Source organism: Primulina eburnea, chromosome 8 (genome assembly GCF_022965805.1).
Source record: "Primulina eburnea isolate SZY01 chromosome 8, ASM2296580v1, whole genome shotgun sequence".
In the NCBI taxonomy this organism is placed as follows: Eukaryota; Viridiplantae; Streptophyta; class Magnoliopsida; order Lamiales; family Gesneriaceae; genus Primulina; species Primulina eburnea.
Window position 1 is genome coordinate 39,011,544 of NC_133108.1, and position 24,788 is coordinate 39,036,331.

The 24,788-nt window shown below is 32.1% G+C and overlaps 3 protein-coding genes across 4 annotated transcripts; 2 read left to right on the top strand and 1 right to left on the bottom strand.

Annotated features, from left to right (window-relative positions):
* Window positions 1-7,675: 7,675 nt before the first annotated feature.
* Window positions 7,676-11,543, top strand: LOC140839632 (DEAD-box ATP-dependent RNA helicase 52C-like). The gene is made up of 6 exons (XM_073206471.1): window positions 7,676-8,370; window positions 8,857-8,940; window positions 9,343-9,585; window positions 10,051-10,224; window positions 10,328-10,441; window positions 10,770-11,543. The coding sequence occupies exons 1-6, from the start codon at window positions 7,783-7,785 to the stop codon at window positions 11,379-11,381; spliced, it is 1,815 nt and encodes a 604-aa protein (XP_073062572.1). The 5' UTR covers window positions 7,676-7,782; the 3' UTR covers window positions 11,382-11,543.
* A 1,453-nt stretch (window positions 11,544-12,996) lies between these two features.
* Window positions 12,997-17,037, bottom strand: LOC140839634 (ribosome biogenesis regulatory protein homolog). Its single transcript, XM_073206472.1, is given in 10 exon segments — window positions 12,997-13,341; window positions 13,344-13,401; window positions 13,495-13,608; window positions 13,699-13,882; window positions 14,338-14,455; window positions 14,764-14,892; window positions 15,020-15,071; window positions 16,590-16,655; window positions 16,657-16,747; window positions 16,823-17,037. Coding segments are annotated over 10 exon segments (1,029 nt in total). The 5' UTR covers window positions 16,909-17,037; the 3' UTR covers window positions 12,997-13,210.
* A 4,386-nt stretch (window positions 17,038-21,423) lies between these two features.
* Window positions 21,424-24,788, top strand: LOC140839635 (chaperone protein dnaJ 49-like). Of its 2 annotated transcripts, none has more exons than XM_073206473.1 (3): window positions 21,424-21,610; window positions 21,706-22,842; window positions 24,453-24,788. In XM_073206473.1, exon 2 carries the CDS (start codon window positions 21,740-21,742, stop codon window positions 22,826-22,828), a length of 1,089 nt encoding a protein of 362 aa, XP_073062574.1. In that variant the 5' UTR covers window positions 21,424-21,610; window positions 21,706-21,739; the 3' UTR covers window positions 22,829-22,842; window positions 24,453-24,788. The 2 variants fall into 2 exon arrangements, with proteins under 2 accessions (XP_073062574.1, XP_073062575.1); XM_073206474.1 differs by having other exon boundaries at window positions 23,831-24,532.

Here is a 24,788-nt window from a genome sequence, read left to right on the forward strand (position 1 = left end):
ATTTTTCAACCATATTTCAGTATTATTTGATTATAATTTCATGTTGTGTAATTTTCTACTGATTTATAGATATACAATCGTGTTAAGATTTTATTTCATCAAATTCATTGTCTTTTCTTTAGTTTTAGTGTTACATTTGCATTTGAGATTGAAACGATCGATCAAGTTAGGAATCCATCTCGTCTGAATTTTAAATATTTTCGCTCTATGTTGCTAGTTTTGCAGTATTTGATTTTATGTTAATGTGTTTTATGTATTAGTGGTCAAATTAAGTTGTGTCTCAAATTATTACTTATTTACAAAATATACATTTTTTGCAAATAAGCCAATCTTAATTATGTACCACCTTTTTTTAAAAAAAATAATTCGATAGAAAACGTTTCCCTATATAAAAATATTGAATTTTTTAAACCAAAAACACAATACTAATTTTTCTCTATGTTCAAAAATGAATTTTTTCCCCTTTTTTCACGTTTCCTATTTTCATGTCGTGTAAAGAATATTCTAACTTATTTATTTTTCTCATGTTCAAAAATGAGTTTTTTCTTCTTTTTTTTCCACGTTTCCTATTTTCTTGTCGTGCAAAGAATATTCTAACTTGTTTATTTTTCTCTTGTTCAAAAATGAGTTTTTTTTTTCCTTTTTTTCACGTTTCCTATTTTCTTGTCGTGTAATCAAAGAATATTCTAACTTGTTTTCTTGCATTATCGTCTTGCTCTGTGAGGTTTGTCGTCTCGTTCGAATATTCAAATTTTTACTTTTTGTGATTAGGATTTAGGTGAACGAACAGACCTAAATAATAAAATATTTCAATATTCTGGCTGGAGAAATTAAGCTCATTACCCAAAATTGGTCGGCAAAAACTTGTGTGAGACGGTTTCACGAGTCGTATTTGTGAGACAGGTATCTTATTTGGGTCATCCATGAAAAAGTATTATTTTTTATTGTGAATATGGGTAGGGTTGACATGTCTCACAGATTAATTAGGATCTGTGAGACGATCTCACATGAGACTCATTCAAATTGATCATGTCTCCAAATTACAATAATACAACAGTATTTAAGCGAATATAAACATTTATAAAGTTTTTACAAAAGGTGAGCGCTTTTACTCAAGAGAGGCCATATATTAATAATCCAATACTAACAAAAAAGTGAAAAAAATAATAGACTACTTATGAAATTTAAAAAAAAAAACATATCTCCCTCCGTCACGGATCTTTATTCGTGAAACGAGTCAACTGTATACATATTTACAATAAAAAATAGTATATTTGACATAAGATAGGTTTAATAAAATTAACTTATAGGACCGTTTTACAAGAGTTTTGGTGATATTAATAATCTAATACTGGATTTTATGAACTTTCTACAAAGTATTGTTAATATAAATTATTGTTGTTCATAATTAAGAATGATCAATATATTTTTCAAACGTATAAATCGGTGAGTTTTATTACAAAATTAAAGATGATATGTCGATATTAATATTTCAAATGTCTTTTCAATATTAATCACGAGATTTGGAATATAATTGTTTGGTCTTTCTTACAAAGTCACGATGTTAGAAAAACATTAAATTGCACCTTGTAATTTAATTTTGTTACAGTACAACTTCAAGAGTATCAAAATGAAATCGTTTTACCGTAAAAAAATGAATTTATTCTTACCACAATCTTCATTTATTTATTGTTTCGGTAAAATAAATACAATAATAAAAAAAACATACATAAAATCTCCATGAAAATCTGTATTAGGAAATATGAATTACCCTATTTAACTATTTTGGAATATAGAAAAGGGTTATAAAAATGATATTTTAGGAATATTAATATTAATCTATATTTTTAAATAATTAAAAAAAATGAGATGGGTTAGAATAATTAATTTCTCAAAAAGTTTTCTGACAATTTTCTAATTTAAATATAAAAAAATTTCTTTGTACGGTTTATTATAGAGATTCTTAATAATAATTTATTCAATTTTCTTGGATATTTTCTTTTTAAATCATGATAATTATGATTTTTTTTACGTGCATTGCTGCTATTAAGCATCACAATTCACAGACGTGTCATCATGCTATGCTCAATATCACCCTTGAACTTTCTCCGAAGATTTAGGATAAAAACTTCGTCCTCCTCCCCATGGGGCCCTTGGCCATCATTCATCGAATTTAAAGTTTAAACCATTTGATACGATTTTGACTTGACTCCTAGTTTCTAAATGAGAAAGTCTTTTTGTTAAAGTATGTGTCCAACGAACAATTTGTGATTTGAACTTTATTGACTCTAATATAAAAAACAATATTTATTTTAATAATATTTTACGGTTTGTCAGATTATGATATTTATTTTATATGTATACTCGTGCAATCTACACAAATAAAATTCTTGAATATATAATAGGTATCATGAGGTATGCCTCTTAACATAAGATTAGAAAGTGTACCATATATTCTAAACATGTTTTTAGTCGAATCAGCTGCTTAAGTTAGGATAAAGATTGTTTGAGTTTGAGACTAACATCTGTGATGTAAACGTCATGTTTCATTGATTAGAGTATGGAGATGTCAATTCATACAGATGGACGATCATTTGATGATTCACTGAACAACCCTCTCTCGGACTGTCCAAGTGGTTATCATTTATTGAGTGGAATAATCTGCGCTTATGGTTACACACCATTAGTCCTTTAACCATAGTATACACTTTGATTCGTTTCAGGAGTCCATTGAGGTCATCAGATGACGAGGTTTGGTGTAGTTTCTAAATACGATTTCAAAATTATTTATGTAGTGAATTTTAAATTTTATAATTACATAGTAATATTAGTGGTAGTTACTACTACTATGTACAAAATTCTCATAAAAGATTTTAGAGGAGTCTATAATTAATTAATTATTATGTTAATCACGAATATTAAATAATGGTAATATAATTTTAAATATTATATATATATCGCTAAAACACTAGGACTAAGAATCCCAATAACGTAGGATTTGTGTATTTTAATAAAAATGTTATGAAAGATTGATAACAATACAGAATAAAATATAATATATCATATATTATCAAAAGTCGATTAATATATTATATTATAACATAAAAATTTAATTAATGAAAGTAAAGAATGCTACGCTCACTAGGATTATGAATCCTATTAACACAGTGCTTGTGTATACAAATAAATATGTCATCAAAGGTTGAACACAATGCACAACAGAAAAAAATTATCCTCTCTTCAATAAGTCTCAGCCAACACAAAAAGTTTGAAATAAACATATTTCGACCGAGAGCTATTATTAATGATAGGGGAGGGTTCTCGCTGCATATGTAATGTTACCGAAACAAAAGTATGATCCGACTAAGAGATACGAGAGTTTGTTGAATGTCAGTGGTTGCTGGGGCGATCTTGCGAATGTCGTGTAGACACTCTGACTCATGAACGATGTTCGTGAGGTGTACGACATTAGTTGTTTTTCAGCATAAATATTTCGACGTTCAAGTCAAAGATTGCTCGATAAACTTTAGAGAGAATATAGTGGTACCTTGTAAAATAAGAGCATACCAAAAGAATATATTTGTTTTGCTTTTTACATATGTTCTAAGAGGATCCTGAACAAAAAACTTTAGGCGGCTCATATATTACGGGCTTCAATAATTAATTAGATAATATGGTCCATCGGTTTATTTATTCAAATATTGGGCCGGATCATCGAACTGGTCTTGGATTCCAGAAAATAGCAATTTGGGCCCATGATAATTGTTTTATTAAAAAATAATCGATAACTCTTAGAAAATCTAGTAACTCTCCCATGATAATTAAAAGTTGCCGAGATAATTGATGACCACGTCGAACTCGAAATCCATATTTTATTTTTTTGAAATACATTTTTATCAAAATCAAGACCTTCTTGTACACGTCCTTGAAGGCAGCATAAGCATCGCCTCTCGATCCAATCCATCTTCCCTGCCCTTGGGGCGCATCGCACCCTTCGCTATGGCACATATCGGAAAGGCAATCTTCTTACTGATTTAGAATATAACAAGTTGGTAACAGTCGTTCGGACCTGGTTACTGTGACCTCCGTTGTGAGAAGGCACCCTATATTATTAAAGTTGAGAGTTTACTCACTTAAAGTAATTAACTCTAATATCATGTATGTTTTTTTAATAAATAAAAAAAAAATCATTTTCTTAATTTTTTTTAAATTCCAATTCATATAATAAAAATATCAAAAAACATAATTTAAATTATATATATAACTACTATAACTTAATAAATTATTTCTTTATTTTTATCTATATCTTCATTTTTAAAATGATCATATCACTCATGACATAAAAATAATACAAAAAAAAAAAACATTTTCATAGTTTTAAATTTTAATATAATCTTTAAAAATTTCACTTAAATAAAAGTATTTAACACATACACATCACGTGCGTCAGAAAACACTAATATATGTATTATGTATGATTACATATACACACACTATACTAGTATTCATTGCCCAACTTGGAGCAAAATTGTTTTTATGTAAATACTAGTGAATGAAATATTTGTGGAAATCCATACATGATTTTTTTTTTTAATGCGCTCTCTCTGTATCATGCAAACATACAGGTAACTATGATTTTATTATTATTCAAGTGGACTAAATTATATATATACATATATATTAATTGATTAAAAATGAGATCTAGCCCATTAAATTTTTCTTTAAGTTTTTTCGTATTGATGTCAGGGTAGATAACTTCATTATATGTTTTTATAGTGATAAAATGATGTTCAAATATTTATTTTCTTATTAAATTTAATATTTTATATTTTAATTGAAGATTTCCAGTAAATGAAATAAAAATAGATTTTTATCTATAGACAATTTTTTGAATTTGGTTGATGATATATAGTCATGGATTTTTAAAATTTTTAAAAACAAATTCATATGTATATATATTTTTTCCAATTTTGGGATTTTATTATTTTTAAATTAATTCAATTTAAAGTTAATAAATAAATAAATAAATTATGGGCATTTCATCGCGCAAAGACTCCACGCATGATGTCCACTGTCTTCCTCGCAAGCGAAAACATCCTCTTGCGAGGTCCTCTCCCCTTTGAAGGCGAGGAACACATGAGGTGGCATTATGGGGGGTGTATTCAACGTGGGAAATTTATTGACTTTTGTAGATTTTAAAAATCTAGAGGTATTCAATCAAGACTTTTGCATACTCTATAGAAGTCTTGTGGTATTCAAAATAGACTTTCATGGAGTTTTAAAAAGTCAAGTGGTATTCAACATTGACTTTTATAAACTCTATAAAAGTCTACAGGTATTCAAATTTTCCATGGACTTTTAATAACTCCATGGAATTCATTGACATACAAATTAAAGCTTAAGGTACAACTACAAATTGTAAAAAATTATATTTGGTTCACCCCAAAGATTTGAATGGATTTTTAAAACTTCTAACTCTCTCTATGTCGCTTCACATCACATATCTTTATATCTTCTCTCCTCTCATCTATTTCTATTACTCTCTCAAATTTTCGAAGTGTATCTCTATATATATTTTCATCTTTCTTTTTCAAATTTTTCATTTTTTAGCTGATTGTTCATTTAATAATTTTTTATTTTAATAACACGGGGAAATTTTGAATTATAGAATTGATTTTGTGATTTTTAATTTATGATTTATACAAATTAATGTAATATTCAATAATAATAATAAAGATGATAAAAAAATGTTGTTTAATTCTTAATAATTGAATAGTTTCGTAACATCAATGATTTTTTAAATTCATTTTCGTATTTTTAATTAATATGTAAGTTATGATATTTTTATACAAAATTATATTCACAAAATAATAAATAATATTATTTTTACATTTATATTATCAATTTAAAAATAAGATTACATGTTAATCAATTGATGTATTTTAAAAAATTTACAAACATGCATATAAACTCACATATATATACATGTAAGGATTAAACGATTTAACTTTTAAATAAGTAAATTTATTTATTAATATAAATATTAAAAATAATTTCAAATTGAATATTTTATATATGTCAATTAATTATTGGTTCAAAGAAATTAATAAAAAAATCACATGTTATAGTTAAGTACAAAATTTATAAAATTCTATAAAAAAAAATCTACAAAAATCTATAAAAATCTTGCAAAAAAGTCTACATAAATCCACATAAATCTGTTTATAAATCTGTGAGATTCCATAAAAATCAATAAAAATTTATCAAATCCATAAAAGTCTATCATTTAAAAAAGTCATTAAAAGTTATCAAAACTCTAAATCGAATACACCCCATTATAACTCAATGAAATAAATGTAGAATACATTTATAAAAATTAAATTACATTAAATTAAATCTAAAATCAAATACAGAGATAGTCTCACGGATATTTATTCGTAAGACGAGTTAATTCTGCTCATGTGACACCGTCTCACGGATCATAATCTCTGAGACGGGTCAACTCTACTCATATTCACAATAGAAAGTAATACTCTTAGCATAAAAAATAATACTTTTTAATAGATGATCCAAATAAAAGACCCGTCTCACAAATATGACCCGTGAGATCGTCTCACACATATTTTTGTCTTTATAGTGATTAATTTGACGGTTTTTAACATGACTTATCGAGCCCAAACTTCAAAACTTGATACAAACTCCAAATCAAACAGCAAGTCCTTTGATCTTTTCCATGTGACCTAATTGGTTTCTTTAAAAAAATCTTTTCGGTTCCCCGTAACTAATTTAATTTGTCATCATTAACAATTCACAAAATATATATTTTAATTTAATAATTTAGATATTCAGAATTTTCACTTCCAATCTAATTTTCTTATTAAATACTGATCCATTTTCCCCATACCAACAACCACTACGAATTATTCAACACTTTCTTAATAATTTCCACATTTTGATATTAATATCTTCCTATTTTTGTCGACAATATTTTTACCAAAAAGAAAAAAAAGTTGTATTCACACACAAAAGAAAAGCTTTGATTCTACTTTTAGCCACACAAAAGAAATTGCTTTGACACTTCCTCTCTCAATCAATTGCCATAAAAATAGCACATCTTTAATTGTATTTCTCAATATAATTCCAATTCTTTTCCAAAAATAAAAAGAAACAAAAAGGAAAGATGCTCTTAAACCAAACTCTTTGTAATTTTAACTTTAAATCAAACTCTTTATATGATAATTGTTATGGGTTCAAATGCATATATGACATCTATATATCATTTATGACGTGATTAAAATTACGATTTGAAATCGAATCATTCCATCCAAATCATATTAGCAACATCCAAACACGAACATTTACATATATTCAATATAAAAAAATAGTGGCGGTGTAAAAGACAGTGTAGATATGAGCAGAGTTGACATATCTCATAAATAATTTAAAGATGATTTTACAAGATTTAAAATAATTTATTAGAAAATTATTTTAATATGACGAGTTTAATTAATTTAAATATATAATGCTTTGCGATAATTTTTTATTTTTATAATTTATATTAGATAAATTGGAAAAAATATTATAGTTAAATTAAGGTAAGATTAATACGTATTGAGGAATTAATTAATTAAATAGAAGAATATGAAATGCTAAAAACTAACTGAAAGTAGTGGGGGGCTATACTCCATAGGAGACGCAGAAGACTGCAAACCAAAGGAACTCTGTAGCTTCCGTATTTGCTTCCTTCTCATTTGAAATTTGCGAAAACCCATCTCCCATTTCATGTCGAATCCGTGGTTTACCGGCGGATCCGCCCGATCTTCTTGGGCTCCATCGTACCGCCGTTACCAACCTGACATCACCGTCACCATTCCCGCCACCCGCCCTTATCGCCGTGGACGCGGAGTCAACCGTTCGTCATTTGATATGTGTGAGAAGTTTGACGAGCTTGAGGTTGCCCGTGAAGAAGGACCAGAAAATCTGAGGCAGGAGGCTGTCATCGTGAACAATGTCGGCGCCTATGATGACATGAAGGTGGAGGTGACGGGGGTTGATGTCCCGCCACCGGCGACTTCGTTTTCTGAGATGGGTTTCTCCAGTAAAGAGTTGAACGATAACATAAAAAGGTGCAAGTACGTCAACCCTACTGCCATACAGAGGTGCGCCATTCCGGTGGCCTTGGCTGGCAGGGACTTGATGGCGTCTGCGCAGACTGGGTCTGGAAAGACGGCCGCCTTTTGCTTCCCGATTATCAGTGCTATTCTCGAGCACAAGCAGATGCGCAGGTTTTCGGGTAATATGACCAACGGGGTTACTTTTGCTTCCCCGCTCGCTCTCATACTTGCTCCAACTAGGGAGCTATCTTGTCAGGTATGTGGGGAAGTTTTCCAGTTTCAGTTTTAAGTCCGGGCTCGTGACTTTTTTCAGAGTTATTTTTAATCGTTTTTCCTCATGGGTTGTCGTTTCTGTAGATAATGTAAACTTTTCAGTTAATGTGCCTGTATGAGACTGAGAACCAAGTGTATGCACGCATTCAAAAGGGTGTGCCATGTGTTTTCAGCTCTGTTTCTTTAATTCCTTGATTTCAGCTTCACATTTTATTTGTGAGCCCGTGTCGTTTTCCTATGATTTGCTCTTGCCTAATATCTTTTCTTCCAATATTTGACGCGGGATTTTGTCTTTTACTTTTGCCGGGAGCTTTTTTGCTGTCGGGCTCTCCAATATGGGGCACGATATTATATCATTCGAAGTATTGTTATTTTTCCTTTTGGTTTTGCCTTGCTTTCGCTGTTATGTTCTGAAGGTCGAACCACTTTAGCTTTGATAGAGTTGTAATGGTGCTACTTCGTCTGTTAGATTTTTGAAGAGGCGAAAAAGTTCTCGTATCAAACTGGAGTCAGAGTTGTTGTTGCTTACGGTGGGGCACCGATCGTAGGACAGGTTTGGATTTCATTTATTGCCTATTTTCTATGACTGCGGTTTTAACGTTTTAGCTCTAACTTTTTTTTTTTGCGGTAATAAGGGGTCATCTGTTCAGATATATTTCCATAATCTTCTTTCAGATGCTGTGGGATCTGAATATTGCTTTTTGATGTTAGTTGTTAGATCTTATATTTTAGGATGTTTGAATGCGCATTAGTTATTGATAGTGAATGTTTGTATTGTTTCTAGATTAAGTTACTCTGATTTTTGCCCATTTTACACATGTTTACTAACAATATCTTGTGTGATACTGTGGATTGTAAATACCTGGGTTTGCTTCTCTTCTGTGATTTTTCTTATGTTTCACTTGGATTTCGCCTTATGAAATCTATTGCTTGGATTTTTTAACATGTTTCGTAGTTGCGAAATTTGGAAAAGGGTGTGGATATCCTGGTAGCCACTCCTGGTCGCTTGGTGGATTTGATAGAAAGATCAAAAGTTTCACTTAGGAATGTCAAGTATTTAACACTAGATGAGGCTGACCGCATGTTAGATATGGGCTTTGAACGTGACATCCGAAAGATTGTTCAGCAAATGGGAATGCCTCCACCAGGTGCTAGGCAGACAATGCTTTTCAGTGCAACATTTCCAGATGAAATCCGGGTTTGTCCCCTGAATCTCTAACTCTTTTTGTTCGTTGAATCCAATTCAATTATATAATAAAACGTCATTATATCAGTTTACTTAAAGTACATACTTCTGTCATGCTTGATCCTCTGTAAATCTTTAGTGCTACTTAGCTTTGAGGTGTGGCTTGTATTCTAAAGAAAAAGAGAGGCAGTCTAAAATGAAGGCCAATGCACATGTTAACCTCGTGTTACGATTTTTTTTCCTCTTTCCTTTTTGGCTGGGAATGATTGGTACTGATTACTTTATAAAATAGCAGTCAAGTTTTTATATTTGTAAAATAGCAGTCAAGTTTTAGTCCTGAAAGTTAGGAATTATTTGTATTGATTGCTTTGTAAAAGTAAGCAAGAGCCTAACACTTGGCTTTGTGACTTTATGTGCCTTCAACCGCACAAGTGGTTTGAGTTCAACACATACTTCTTTCAATTTTATTGCTTGCAGAGGCTCGGGTCAGATTTTCTAAAGAACCATGTATTTCTATCGGTGGGAAAAGTTGGCTCCAGCACCAATCTCATTGTTCAAAGGGTTGAATTTGTTTGTGACATGGACAAAAGGGACCATTTAATGAATCTCCTTCGCTCCCAAAAAAATGCAAATAAATTGACCCCTGCAAAGGTTGCCCTTGGCATTATTGTTTCTTCACTTGCTATCTTATGACTTGCAATTGTTTTAATTTTAGAACATTTTTTTAGTTAAGTGAGCTATTTGTCATTTACAGAATGCTTTGACGCTAGTCTTTGTGGAGACAAAAAGAGGCGCAGATGCACTAGAGCACTGGTTGTGCAGAAATGGTTTTCCCTCTACTGCCATTCATGGTGACAAAGTGCAAATGGTTGGCTCTCATTTTTATTCTCCTTGAAGATTCTCTTAATGTGGTGAAAGTTTGAGAATCACGGTTATTTGGAAATTATTTATTATATTGGAGTAGATTGGCTTGAAAGGAAGCTATATATTTTCTAGAGGTTGGAAGAATGAGTTTTAAAAGGTCATAGCCGATTATTGAATCTACTACTGATAAGTTTTGGCACGAATTATGCGCTTAAAAAATCCTATAAAATATTATTGTCAGTTGAAAGTTTAACTGATTCTATTACTGATTCTTTGTACATGTTGCGAGCGTTTGTGTATTATACTTTTGTTGTCTTTTAATTTATGTGCAGGAGAGGGAGAGAGCACTAAGATCATTCAAAAATGGCCAAACACAGATTCTAGTGGCTACGGACGTTGCTGCTCGTGGACTCGACATTCCACATGTTGGTCATGTCATAAACTTTGACTTGCCTAAGGTAATAGACAGCTATGTGCACAGGATAGGCCGAACTGGTCGTGCAGGTAAATCTGGCATGGCAACAGCATTTTTCAGCGATAAAAATGCACCCCTTGCAAAAGAATTGATTGAATTAATGAGGGAAGCAAGTCAAGAAATTCCTGAATGGCTTGTGCAGTATGCCAAGACATCTAACCACGGTGGTGGTAATAATCGATTTTCCCGCTATGGTGGTCGTAACTACAATGGCCACATAAATGGAAGCAGTTTTTATGCAGATTGCCACAATGACGAATACTCAAGCCAAAGTGGTGACAAAGCTTCAAAATCCGATCCTTGCGCTCCAACCCATGATACCAACGTGTATAATGACTATCATGTAGACTCAGCTGGTGCTATTCCACATGCTGCAAATTACCGTTCGCCTGTTGCTGATTCACACGGCGCCCATTCGTCTGCTTATGAATACAACTGTGATCATGTTGTTGCCAGTGGTTGGGATTAGCTCGATTTCGTTATGGTGTCCATGACATTGTGGAAGGAAGGCAGTAAATCATAGTTTATTTTGGTAATATTGTTGCAAATGACCGATTAAATCTTGCAGAAAGGAATGGGGAATACAGGTAACTAAAAATTCTTGGTGGGAATACAATCCTTTTTTGAGTTATGATGTTTGCCCCGTGCAACGCACTTGGAGCTGTTATGCTTATACAGTTCCCCATTTTGGCATTCTTGTGTATCTCAGATCATTACATGAACGAATGATTAGTTTCTGTGTTGCTTAAAGGCGATGCTGTGAAAATCTGATGTGAATTTTTTTTATTGATGTCACTGCAGTTTCTTACCCCATCAAAAGTTGTCTTCGTTATCTTATCCAATTCAAAATTGAAGATCAAGCATTTTTATACTGTTAATACATTTAGATTAACTAGCACGATGCACGTTACATGTAATATTGATTATATTATAAAAATTAAAAACAATTGATTTTCTACTCAACATTTGTAAAGAAATGCACGTTCAAATAAAATTATACGGTGAATATCAAATAAACTCATATAATAATGATTAAATATATATTATAAAATATATTCTTTATATACCTTTTTTTCAAATTTTTTTTGAAATCGTACCATCTTTTAAAATCAAAATTAAATTCTTTCAATTATTTGTTAAAAAACCCATAAAATATGTTAGTTATTTTACTATTACACATAGTTATAAAGTGTTTATATATCTTTTTGTAATACTATAATTTATTACTTAATTAGAAATTGAATTACACCGTGCACACATATGTGAGCATCGATGAAGTGTCACTCACCCATTAGATGTGATGAAATATAGAAAAATTATGATCAAATGGATGAGTGACATCTCATCGGTGCTCACAAAGGTGTGCACGATAGGTGTACATGAATATCAAAACTGTATATAGATAGATTATTTATAATGATGTTTTTAGGACTGTAATCGAGACAAAATAAAATTGTACAATTGGAAGTTTACCATAATATTTTTCTTTAATGACAATATCACCCTTGTCCATACATATCAATTCGAATTAATTTAGAATTTGCTCTACGTGGTGGACATGTGTATTGGACTATTGGTAATCTCAAAGTTAGCATGGATAACTCTATATCAGGATATTTTAAGACAGATAAAGCATCTTAAACATCTTATAAGTTAGTAAGAATGGTAAAATCTTAGGCAACTTAGAGTTGGCATGTCTAAACTATATTAGGATATTTTAACACCGGCGAGACATCTTAAACATCATATATCCGACGAGACTAGTAAAATTTTATACAATTTATTGAGTTGTTTGCAAAAGTTTATGCTTTTAGACAAATGATGAAATTTATGAATTTTGAAGTGAAAAACCTGGTGTATATTATTTGAAAATAAAATAAATAAGTGATTCTAATTAAATATCAAAAATAGTTAAATATCTCACTTCAAAATGACCGGAAATAAAAGTGTCAAAAAAATCATTTATTTAAAATATAAAATAATCAATTTTTAAGAATAAAAAACAACAAGAGACTACGCTTTGAAAATTTTGTTATATTGAGAAAAAACTAACTCAAAATCTGAAGATTAAGAAACACAGAAACTGATATTTTAAAAATGACAGAAAAATCAATTTTTCTGCAAACAATCTGTTAAGCCGGTTATCCGATTACTGGTAAGTGTTTTGTTTAAAATACATTACATATACTTGCAACAATTTATCACAGAAAAAGAGCCATGGGGTGAAAAGTAAGAAGAAAATTCGATATCCAGTCAAAAATTCCATGTTACAGACCTATTCCATTGTAAAGATGACTATCATTTTGATTTACCTTTACTCGAAGGCCCCTTTTTCGATGTTTTCTTAAAAGATTTCTTATCTTGCCTTTTGCTTGGGGATGATTTCTTGAAAGATTTCTTCTCCGGTTTTAACCTGCTTGAGGTATGAATGATGTCCCACCTCGTTTATTTTGCCTCTTCTCCTTCTTCACATTGTACATATTCACAGCCTAGACCCGAGAATACCAGATCAGTTCAGAAATAAGTGAAACTTGTGAAGAGATACGGCGAAAAAAAAGATACAACAAACAAAGAAACCACACCTTTTCTACATTGAGTATCTCATGAGAATTTTTGGAGATCAAATTGTTCAGAACTTTCTCGGTTTGCTGTTTTTCCAACGCACCCATTCCCGATCCTTCCACGGCTGGTAAGAACTACATGCAAAAATGTAGATTATCATCGCTGTTATTAAGATTGAACACAAAATATATTAAGCTTGAGGACTCCATGGCAGTAGCACAGACCTTTCTGTATTTCTTTTCATGCTTTGGGGGTTTTTCCCCTGGCAGTTTCTTGTCAAATTTTCCACCACTGGCTGTCGCAGTTGCAGCCAATCCAGCAACATTCAGTAGCTCGTCCTTGCTAACTTTCTTAGGCTTTGACTGGGTTCCTGTAATAGGTAAAGCTGTGGCAGCAAGTTGAATATGGCTGCAAGGTATTAAGAAACTCATATTTAGTGTTGCAACATAATTGCACCTCATTGGTGTCCCAAGCGTATCCCTTTAACGATAGGTATGTTAAATAAGGATGATAATCCAATGTGAACAACAAGATGCTAGCCCTTAATTTCCAGTTCTTGAACTAATAATTATTTGTTTCATTATTGTTCAACAGTTTGCACACATCATAATGCAAATTGCCCTTCTGATAATTCTAAAACTAAGTCAATAAATTCATGTCGGAATTATTCCTCTCATTATTTGACCTCAAATATCTATAAACTATGCTAATTTTAGAAATCTTAAAAGCAGATAAATCATTAGATGTACGAGTGATGGCTTTTCTAATAGACAGGTTTGTGGGTTATGAGTGTCCAAATTGAAACCATAAATCTAATTGATGGAAAAGAACTTTATGTATTTGAAGAAGGACGAGGATAAAACCTTGGTAAGGTACCAACTTTCACCACTTGCTTCAAGTTCTGTAACCGATTTTTCTCCTGTTTATCAACTCTGCTTTTCTTCTCTTTCCGTCTCTCAGCAAAGGGATCTTTACCTGGTTCTGTAAAATTAAAAAATGTAAGTATTCATGACGTGACTGATTACTACCATTCACACTAATCTCCTAAAAAGTGTGATAAAATGAAGAGTAATTTCATGAATCATCCTACAGAAAACTTTCAAACATAGATGCTGGTTTAATATAAAAAATTGATTCACGAGATACTGCCTGCAAATTCAGGGGTAGTTTTTTAGCTGAAACTTATCAAGTTAAACAGTAGTAGAGCGGATGGCTCCATCAGTTTCAGGCAAAAGCATTGTTGAACTTGAAAAGAAAAAGAGAAGAAACTGATTATAAAAATATTTTACCATCAGTGGCTTTAGCCTCGATGATTGGTATATCGTTGTCATCATTTACTCGATCATAGCCGTGACGGCGCTTCCAACTGGCAGTCTGATCATCAAAAACTAGTTTTCCTTTCTTGTGCTTTTGTATACCTGTATGATGATATTAGAAAGGAATAGGTTAAACCATTACAATATCAATCAAGTCATGCCACAGAGCCATTGGTCAGGCCCAAAAAACTTCATCTCTTTTTCTACGGTGTTTCAAACTTCGAATAACCTTTCTTTTGAGCAAACAATTCCCACTTTGTTGGAGGCTTAGGATTTGGAAACTGGAAAACCATGTAAAAAATAAGAAATTGTGAGTAGAACAATTCCTTAAGAAGCATGCTACACATATAGATCAGGCAACCACTATGAATATACTATCTGAACTCTGAAGCCTTAACTGAACACTGCAATAAATAATATCACTAAAGATATGATGAAACTCTTCCATTAGGATCTGATTTCTACATTTAAGGGGAAAAAATCATTCTATAAGTCAAAGATTGTTAGTTGTCCCACATCGGCTGGATAAAATACTTGGGAGTTGTATATATGATTTTGGACAATCCCCCTCCCTTGAGCTAACTTTTGGGGTTGAGCTAGGTCCAAGTTCCAATCTTTACATGGTATCAGAGCTCGTGTGTTGGACTGTCCATATTGGGCCACTCGTTTTACCCATAATTGGGTCATTTGTAAACTCCACGCTCCAGATGTTCATTCTCAGACGTGGGAGGAGTGTGTTAATTGTCCCACATCGGTTGGATAAATAACCTGGGAGTTGCATATATTGGTTTGGACAATCCTCCTCCCTTGAGCTAGCTTTTGAGGTTGAGTTAGGTCCAAGTTCTAATCTTAACAAAGATCTTGCTACTAGTCTCACTATAACTTCTCTTGAATATCTGGCGGTAGACAAAAGAGATCAGGCATAGATTGCTGGAGAAAAACTGACAACCTTTAACAGTTGGGGACTTTCTTAATCCGTATCTAAATCTTCCTTTACGCAATAGCTATGCCAAAGAAACATTAAGATTGGCAAGTGATAGCTCTTTAAGTATCAGGAATAAGACAAACACTTCCAGTAACGAAATGTCAAAAATTTCATGTAAAACCTTAGCAGGGCTATTTGCTTAATCTTTGGAAAATACTATAATGTAATAAATATAGTGCTCGGTTTACTTACTGAGAGTGAATATATATTCTATTTCTCTTTCAAGAATGTGAAGATGGCCACATGAGGGAGACCAAACCACAAGTTAATAAACTTACAAAATCAGAAATCCAATTGAAAATTGGTTCTTCACTAGATTATGCAATGATGGAACAGGTACTCACTACCTTGGTATTTAAGGGGAAACAGAAAAAACAGGGTGCAATAAGACTCCACAATACACACTTTTGTATAAGTGCGAAGATGACGAGACACTTCATCCCATTCCTAAATCCTAACACAGGTAGACTATAAAAATTTTGGTACTGTGGCAACTGCAAGATCGCGACTCACCACATCCAAGAAGTAAGAGTCACCTATCATAATCATGAGAATTAACCTCACTTAGGTATCATAAAGTCCTGATAAATTGATCTACTGTCATTTCCCCCCTCTATTTCTCTTCCTTTTTCCTCCTATATAACAATTACTTTGAATTCTATACTATAAAAAAGAAACTAACAAAAATAATAATTTATTTTCATATTTTTTCCTCAATTTACTCTGCTTTGCCTCCTGTAACATGTTTATTGACCCGCTAAAATTCCCGAGCAGGAAAAGAGAGAGACAGAGAGAGCAAACAAAAACAACTCACAGGTTTTTCTCTCGGTAATTTGGTAGTAGGTTCAGGCAACTCTACAATGGGGCCAACATGGTCTTCACTCTTCCGTTGAAGGCAAACTGAAGAGGGCATCCACAACTGCTTGAGCTAATCTGTTACCCTCTTCAAGGGCCTCTTTCACCACATTCTCTCTGTGCAACAATAACATCTATCAACTAATAGAACGCTAATCCACCAAACAGAAGATTGAATAATCAGAGAGCAACCTGGAAGAGTTGGGAGAGACAAAGTGGTGATGTGGGTTGAACGCCATAAGGTTTCCTACGTCGATTTCGCATTGTTTTTCCGCCATATCCTGTAGGCAGTCAGTGATGAAGACAAGGTAGTATGACGGTGGCGCAAGCGACGGCGTGAGTGGCGAATGTTAGAGGACTTGTAGCAATTGAAGGCGAGAAACTGCAGTGTGAGCTGACTAGGTTAGTTGTGATTGATTTAGGTATAAAATTGTGAAAATATAAAATGGTATATTTATTTTAGGCTAATTTCATATTGGCCCAAACATTTCTAAGGCTACTCTCTAAATAATTTTGTCCCTTGTGCACAAATAAATCTAAAAAATTTATGTAAGACGATCTCATGAATTAATTTTGTGAAACAGTATATTATTTGAGTCATACATAACAAAATATTACTTTTTATGCCAAAAAATTTATTTTTTACTATAAATATGAACATGATTGACTCATCTCACGATAAAGATCCGTGAGATCGGCTTAAAGACCTACCCTAAATAAAATTAAGCTCGATATGTCTTTGTAAGAAAATTTAAGCTCATAAGTCAGAAGGAAAAATTAATCAAAAAGAAAAAAATCAGATCGAAAGAAACCAGATTTTTATTTTATAATAATAGGTAAACTACACTTGATAAATCATGTATGACAAACTCGTTCAATAAAATATTTGTTGGAAGAATTTAATCCATAATCATTGATCTAATATATTTCACTAAATTGAAATTCTTGTGGAGCTATATGAATTTTTTTACGATTCAAGCCTTTTACTCTAAATTTTAATATTCAAATACTTTGAAAATGAACACATATTATTCCATGCTTTACAAATATGGATATGATTAATGGTTCATAAAATGTCTGAAAAAACAATAGCTAGGAAGAATTTGATTATGGTATTCAACATGATCAAAGATATATGTAATTGTGATTTATATGTTCAGATCTATTTTATTAAACAAAAACTTATATGAAATTAATTTACGGAAAAATTTATGAAATATATATTCAACTCACTCAATTAATGAAAAAGCTCGCTGTTTATGACAAAAATATTAATTTTCACGTCAAAATTATTTTTATTTTCAATTGAATTATAAACAAATATTGTATAATATATGCCGATTTGAGTGAAAATTATTATTTTTACAATAATTAAAGATCATATCAACTCATTTCATTAATATAATATGTGAAACCGTTAACAAAAGACATAATCATTTTATAATTTAAACTGCGTGATTTTTTGAATTTGAACGATTTGAAATGGCCTATTTTGTAAATATTTTATTTTTATTTTTACAAGAATTACCCATTTATTTATTTACACAATTTAAAGAACCATATATTCTCCTACCATATTGATATGATCCGGGTGATTAAATCGGGTGAACGAAAGTCGGGACGATCCACCGGATAGAAATAAAATGTTGTAGGAAAATAAGCAAGGAAATGATATATTTTGTGAGAAAGATATATCTCTGTAACTTGGGCTTCTACCCTGACCTGCAAATAATGAAATGAACTCGTGAATGGGCGCCAGAGGAGTGTCCGGCATATCCACTCCGATGCTTAAGTCAGCAGGTGAAGAAGAAAGATGGAATGACTTATATATGTGTGAATATACGTGAGTGTTTTAGAATTCAAAGTTCCAGAATCTTTTAAATGAGAAGTATACCTGCTATTTATAGGAGGGAATCTTATCATTACCTTGTTTGCAGGGGTTTTTTTTTTAAAATAATTTAAATTTTAAATTTAATTTCAAAACTAATTAAAAAAAAAAGAAACTAATGCAATCCGCGCTTACGAAACGCGGACGCTGCTCACGTGGAGCAGCGTCCGTGCTTCGTCAGCGCGGACGCTACACAGGTGGAGCCACGTCTGTGCGACGGAATTTTTAGCGACAGAATATATTCGAAAACCCGTCACTAAAATCACATTCGCGACGGTTTTTACCAACCGTCGCTACAATAAATTTGCGACGGTTTTATGACCGTCGCTAACATTTGCGACGGTTATAAACCGTCGCTAAAATGGAAAATACCGTCGTTAATGCGAAATTTTGGAATTTTACTTGACATGGTACATTGTTGTTTGTTTAATTAATTTAGACATTATATTTAAATATTTCACTAAGAAAATACGTAAAAAGTTAACATATTACATTTTACAATATATTTATATTATTAATTTATGTGAAAGAGTTTCACGAGTTTTATTTTCTGAGATATGACAAAAATTCATGTTGAAACCGTCTCACATGTCTTATTTTCTGAGACATCTATCTTATTTGAGTCATCAATTAAAAATAAAAAATATTATTTTTTATGCTAATACCATTATTTTTTATTGTAAATACAGATAAATAATCGTGAGACCGTCTCACAAGACCCTACTCTAAAGATATCATGCACGAACTTTATTATTTTCTTATTATTATTACTTAAAAGTCCGTGCATCATATCTTATATCTATAAAATTTCTATAATTTAATAATAATAAAACTTTTAATAATTAATAATATTGAGATCTTGAAATTTTATTCATATAAGTATTAATTAATCTATAAATTAACAATTTATTATTTTAAAGAATTTTTTTATTCAGCAGACATAAATTAAATTACATAAAAAGTCATTGTGTTATATCGATATATACATCACATTATTTATGAAAAAACCAATAATATAATCATATTTTACTAAATTTTTTCAGTTATATTTGTAATTTTCGAGAATTATTAATTTATGATATTAAAAGAATCATAGTTTTTCCATTTTTAAAAATAATAATAATTAAAGAAATACAAAAAATATCCTAGACTGTACATTTATTTATTAAAAAATAAATTATTTAATCTCAACTTAAGTTCAGTGTATTAAATTAATAATTTCAATAAATTAATAAAATAGTAATTTTTAAATACTCATGTACAAAACTATGATTCTTTTAATATCATAAATTAATAATTCTTGAAAATTACAAATATAACTGAAAAAATTTAGTAAAATATGATTATATTATTGTTTTTTTCATAAATAATGTGATGTATATATCGATATAACACAATGACTTTTTATGTAATTCAATTTATGTTTGCTGAATAAAAAAATTCTTTAAAATAATAAATTGTTAATTTATAGATTAATTAATACTTATATTAATAAAATTTCATGATCTCAATATTATTAATTATTAAAAGTTTTATTATTATTAAATTATAGAAATTTTATAGATATAAGATATAATGCACGAACTTTTAAGTAATAATAATAAGAATTAAGAAACATAATAAAGTTTGTACATGATATTTCTAGAGTAGGGTCTTGTGAGACGGTCTCACGAATCTTTATCTGTGAGACGCGTCAACCCTATCGATATTTAAAATAAAAAATAATACTATTAGCATAAAAAATAATATTTTTTATTTTTAATTGATGACCCAAATAAGATAGATGTCTCAGAAAATAAGACACGTGAGACGGTTTCAAAATGAATTTTTGTCATATTTCAGAAAATAAGACTCGTGAGACTGTTTCACATAAATTAATAATATAAATATATTGTAAAATATAATATGTTAACTTTTTACATGTATTCTTAGTGAAATATTTAAATATAATGTCTAAATTATAAACAAACAACAATGTACCACGTCAAGTAAAATTCCAATATTTCGCTAATATTAGCAACGATATTGTCCATTTTGCGACCGTCGCAAAAGTTAGCGGCGGTAATAAAACTGTCGCAAATTTTTTGTAGCGACGGTACCAACCGTCGCGAATTTGATTTTAGCGACGGGTTTTTGAATATATTCCGTCGCTAAAAATTCCGTCGCGCAGTCGTGGCTCCACCTGTGCAGCGTCCGCGCTGACGAAGCACGGACGCTGCTCCACGTGAGCAGCGTCCGCGCTTCGTAAGCGCGGATTGCATTAGTTTTGCAACACATTTTTTATTAAATTAGTTTTGAAATTAAATTTAAAATTTAAATTATTTTTTTAAAAAAACCCCTGTTTTCAGTGCCCACTTGCTAAGTATGGTAAGGAGGTTGCCAATACCCTGTACTTCTGATGGTTTCTCTCACACGCCAAACACATATTGTTCTGACACATAAGAATAAGATAGCTCATACCGATACACTCGAGTGTGGTGCATTTCTCGAGGCAGCCTGGGAAGAAGTTCCCGGGAGCTTGCATGAGAGCTCGTGCTCTCGATTGCCCGGCTACTGAAGAAGGTAGTTTGCATATTGACTCTGATTTGTGCTATTCATTTAGTATTCCAGGTCATCTATGACTCGGGCTCTTATGATATATCACATATTATAAAATTTTAATATATTTTTAATATTCACCATATTTTATTTATTGACGACATGTGTTATTTATATACGCAAATTAAAGAACCTTCTTGACTTTTTATTATTTTCTTCCTACTCGGAATCATTCAAAAATAAAATAATGAAAAATTATGTAATTGGTGCAAAATTCAAGAGTTCAGGTTGTATGTTGAAACTACCCATAAGTTTAGGGGGCAAACTGAAATTTATCTAAAATTCTAATACTTGCCCCCGATGTGGGCAAACCGACCAGGTCCTTTTAATGGTGGTATTGGGGGAAATGGGAATTAGGGCACTTTAGTCCTAATAAGACCCACCTCTTACCACGTCAACGTGCTATTTATTGCAATTTCATACGCTTCACGATCCAGTTTTTCTCCAATTGATCGCAGCAGAGCAGTGTAGCCATCTCAATTCCTATCTCAAAGGTTCTTTCTTTCTTTCTTTCTTTTTTTTTTTTTGTTTTAATCCCCTTTGGTGATACTTTGGTGCTTTGATTTGTAAATTGTGCATATATATCCAGTCACACACATAAGATCGTTTATTACATCTAAAAGATGGATGGAAACAAGGATGAGGCGGTGAAGTGCTTGAAAATCGCCAAAAATGCGCTGGAGTCGGGGGACAGAAGCCGTGCCCTGAAATTCATTGATAAAGCTCGTAGATTGGATCCATGTATTGAAATTGATGGTTTGTTGTCTAATCTCAACGGATCGAAGACAGAAAAGAATGGCCCTGATGAATTCACAGAAGAAAATACGTCTAATCCCTCTCCAAGCGGCCCACGCCGCAGAGTTCAGGCAGGCGGGACCCCGCCAACATCTTCCTCCTCATCTAGCGCGTCTGCAGCCTACACAGAGGAGCAAGTCACTGTTGTGAGGGAGATTAAGAGGAAGAAAAATTATTATGAGATTTTGGGGTTAGAGAAGAGTTGTAGTGCCGAAGATGTTCGAAAGGCTTATAGGAAATTGTCACTGAAAGTCCACCCTGATAAAAACAATGCCCCAGGTTCGGAGGAGTCGTTTAAGATGGTATCAAAGGCTTTTCAATGTCTGAGCGATGAGGAGAGGCGGAAAAAATACGATCTTGTTGGGTTGGAGGAGCCAGTGTACGAGAGGCGAGGTGGTGCTGCAAATGGCATGCAAGGTTTTAATGGTTTTTATGATGCGGATGTTGATGCTGAAGAAATTTTTAGGAATTTCTTTTTTGGGGGTATGCATCCGGCAAACACTGCTAATTTTGGTGGGTTCTCGTTTGGACCTCGGGTGAGGGTGAGGACAGGTGGAGTTGATAATGGATCTAATTGGTTGAGGGCTTTGATTCAATTATTGCCTGTCATACTGATTTTGTTGGTGAACTTCATGCCATCATCAGAACCAATTTATTCGCTCACGAGGTCCTATTCACATGACTATCGGTTTAGTACACCAAAGGGCGTGAATTATTATGTGAAGTCCTCAAATTTTGAGCAACAATATCCACCAACTAGTCAGGAACGCAATGCAATTGAACGACGTGTTGAGGATGACTATCACGGATACCTTGTACACAAATGCAGAGCTGAGTGGCAGCATCTTCAATGGGGCTACAGACGGGATACACCAAGCTGTGATGCATTAAAGCGTTTTGAGACTCTGGCCCAGTGACGACATGATTAAAGGTCTGATTTTCTTATTATGTTGTCTTGTCTGGATTTGTAAATGCGGCTGTCTTAAATTTTCTATGGTTATTGCATCATTTCTGTGCTTTTCTTTCTTTAGAGTATCCTGTTAAAGCTTGTGTATCCAAATCCTGTGTGATAACTATTTTTAACAATCCTCATGCTGATCATAGTCAATGATTGTGTGGAGAAACATCTGCAAGGCCTTGCGAGGCTTGTACATCATAAATCCAGCTATTAAAGTTAGTTTGGTTCATCTTATAAGTTGTTTAAAACATCTTATAAAATCTTTAAGAACTTATAAGATATTTGCAAATGTTTGTTTGCAAAATGTTCTTTATAATATTAAAATAGCTACTAAAAATTTATATTTCTTTTAAAAGTGATAAACTGTCAACTCATTTTAAGAACCTATATCAGAACAACAACAATTGACCTAGTAGGTACCCGTATATCCAATCTATTCTCGTTTTCTTTGTTTCTCTCAATTTTCTTCTCTCAATTCTCACTTGGTCTGTTCCTTTTCTAATGAAAGTTTTTTTTATCCAAACACTTTATGAGATTATGCGTTCTTTTTAAAACCTTATGAGATTAGTTTTGAAATAACATATACGAGCTTATAAATTTTTAATTCATCTTATAAGTGATAAAAGCTTGTCATATATTTAAAATATATGTTCTTATTGTGTTCAAAGCAAACCATCTGGACAAATTTCATTTGAAAAAGCCTACATATTCTTACCAATGGACATTTACTGAAGGTTCTCTGAATTGCACATTAACTTTAATTTGTGTTGTTCTTCTTCAATCACAATTCTCAAATTAGCTTGAAATAAGAAGAACAAATGCATGAATGCATGACTGTAGTTTATGCTAATTGTAGCTATCTTAGTTTGATTGTTTTCAATCAAATGTACTCAAATGTAATTTGAGTAGAAAAAGTATTTAATGTGCTCTACATGATGTCATTTGATTTTCCATGAATTAGGTTAATGTTTAATCAAAAGTTAAGGTATGGTTAAAGATCTGTTGAGGGTTTCCAAGTTTACGATGTGGCTCCGGACATAATGATCAATGACTTATGTGTTCATTGGACTAATGGGTCGGACTCCAAACTATGATCCCCTGAAAGTCTACTTCATGCAGTTGCTTGAAATCATTTCTTATTTGTGAATATCTTGGCCCCTCAGGACTTTATAAAAATAAGATATGGCACTATATTTGTGATTATAATTAGGTGTCGAATGTAGTTGCTACATGAGTAGTCTGGGAGAGGTCTGCTGATATCTGAAAGTTGTGTACTCTTGTTAGTGAAGGGTTTGGTTTTTACTTAGGCTATCAATATTCATGTCATTGCTCTCGCTATTGTTTTCAAAAATTTCTTGGGAATCGCAGCTTTTGTATCTAATATTTTTAAGTAGAAATATATGGCCACCATCCATTTTGCACATCCAGTAATTTTGTCTCTGTAGACTGTAGTAGGCATGGCAGTGGACTAGATTTTTATCCACAATTATTACACTGGATTCATTATATCGCCTGCATTTTAATTAGATGTCAATCATTTTCTAGTCCATCTATCGTAACATTCGTCTTCTTGCCCATCGCAGATTGCTAGATTACCTTTTAATTTGATGTTCCTTATTGAAGAGTGGAACTAGCAAGACATAATTTTATGGTGGCAGTAAAAGATTGATGCGAGTCTACGGACTCTACAATCCTTCTATCCCAAACAATACTGTTTGAGAATTACTTCGAAAAGGCCTTTCCCACAAATGCAGCTCTAGCAGTAATCTTTGATTGAACTCCTATAATATTCTTTCTCTGAACCTTGTAAATCTTTACCTGGGTTAAACCAGTCATACATCGTTTTCCTGTAACTTTCGTGCGGAACTTGCTATCTATGACTTTGCACCGGGGAATAAATTTGGCGATACATGATTTTA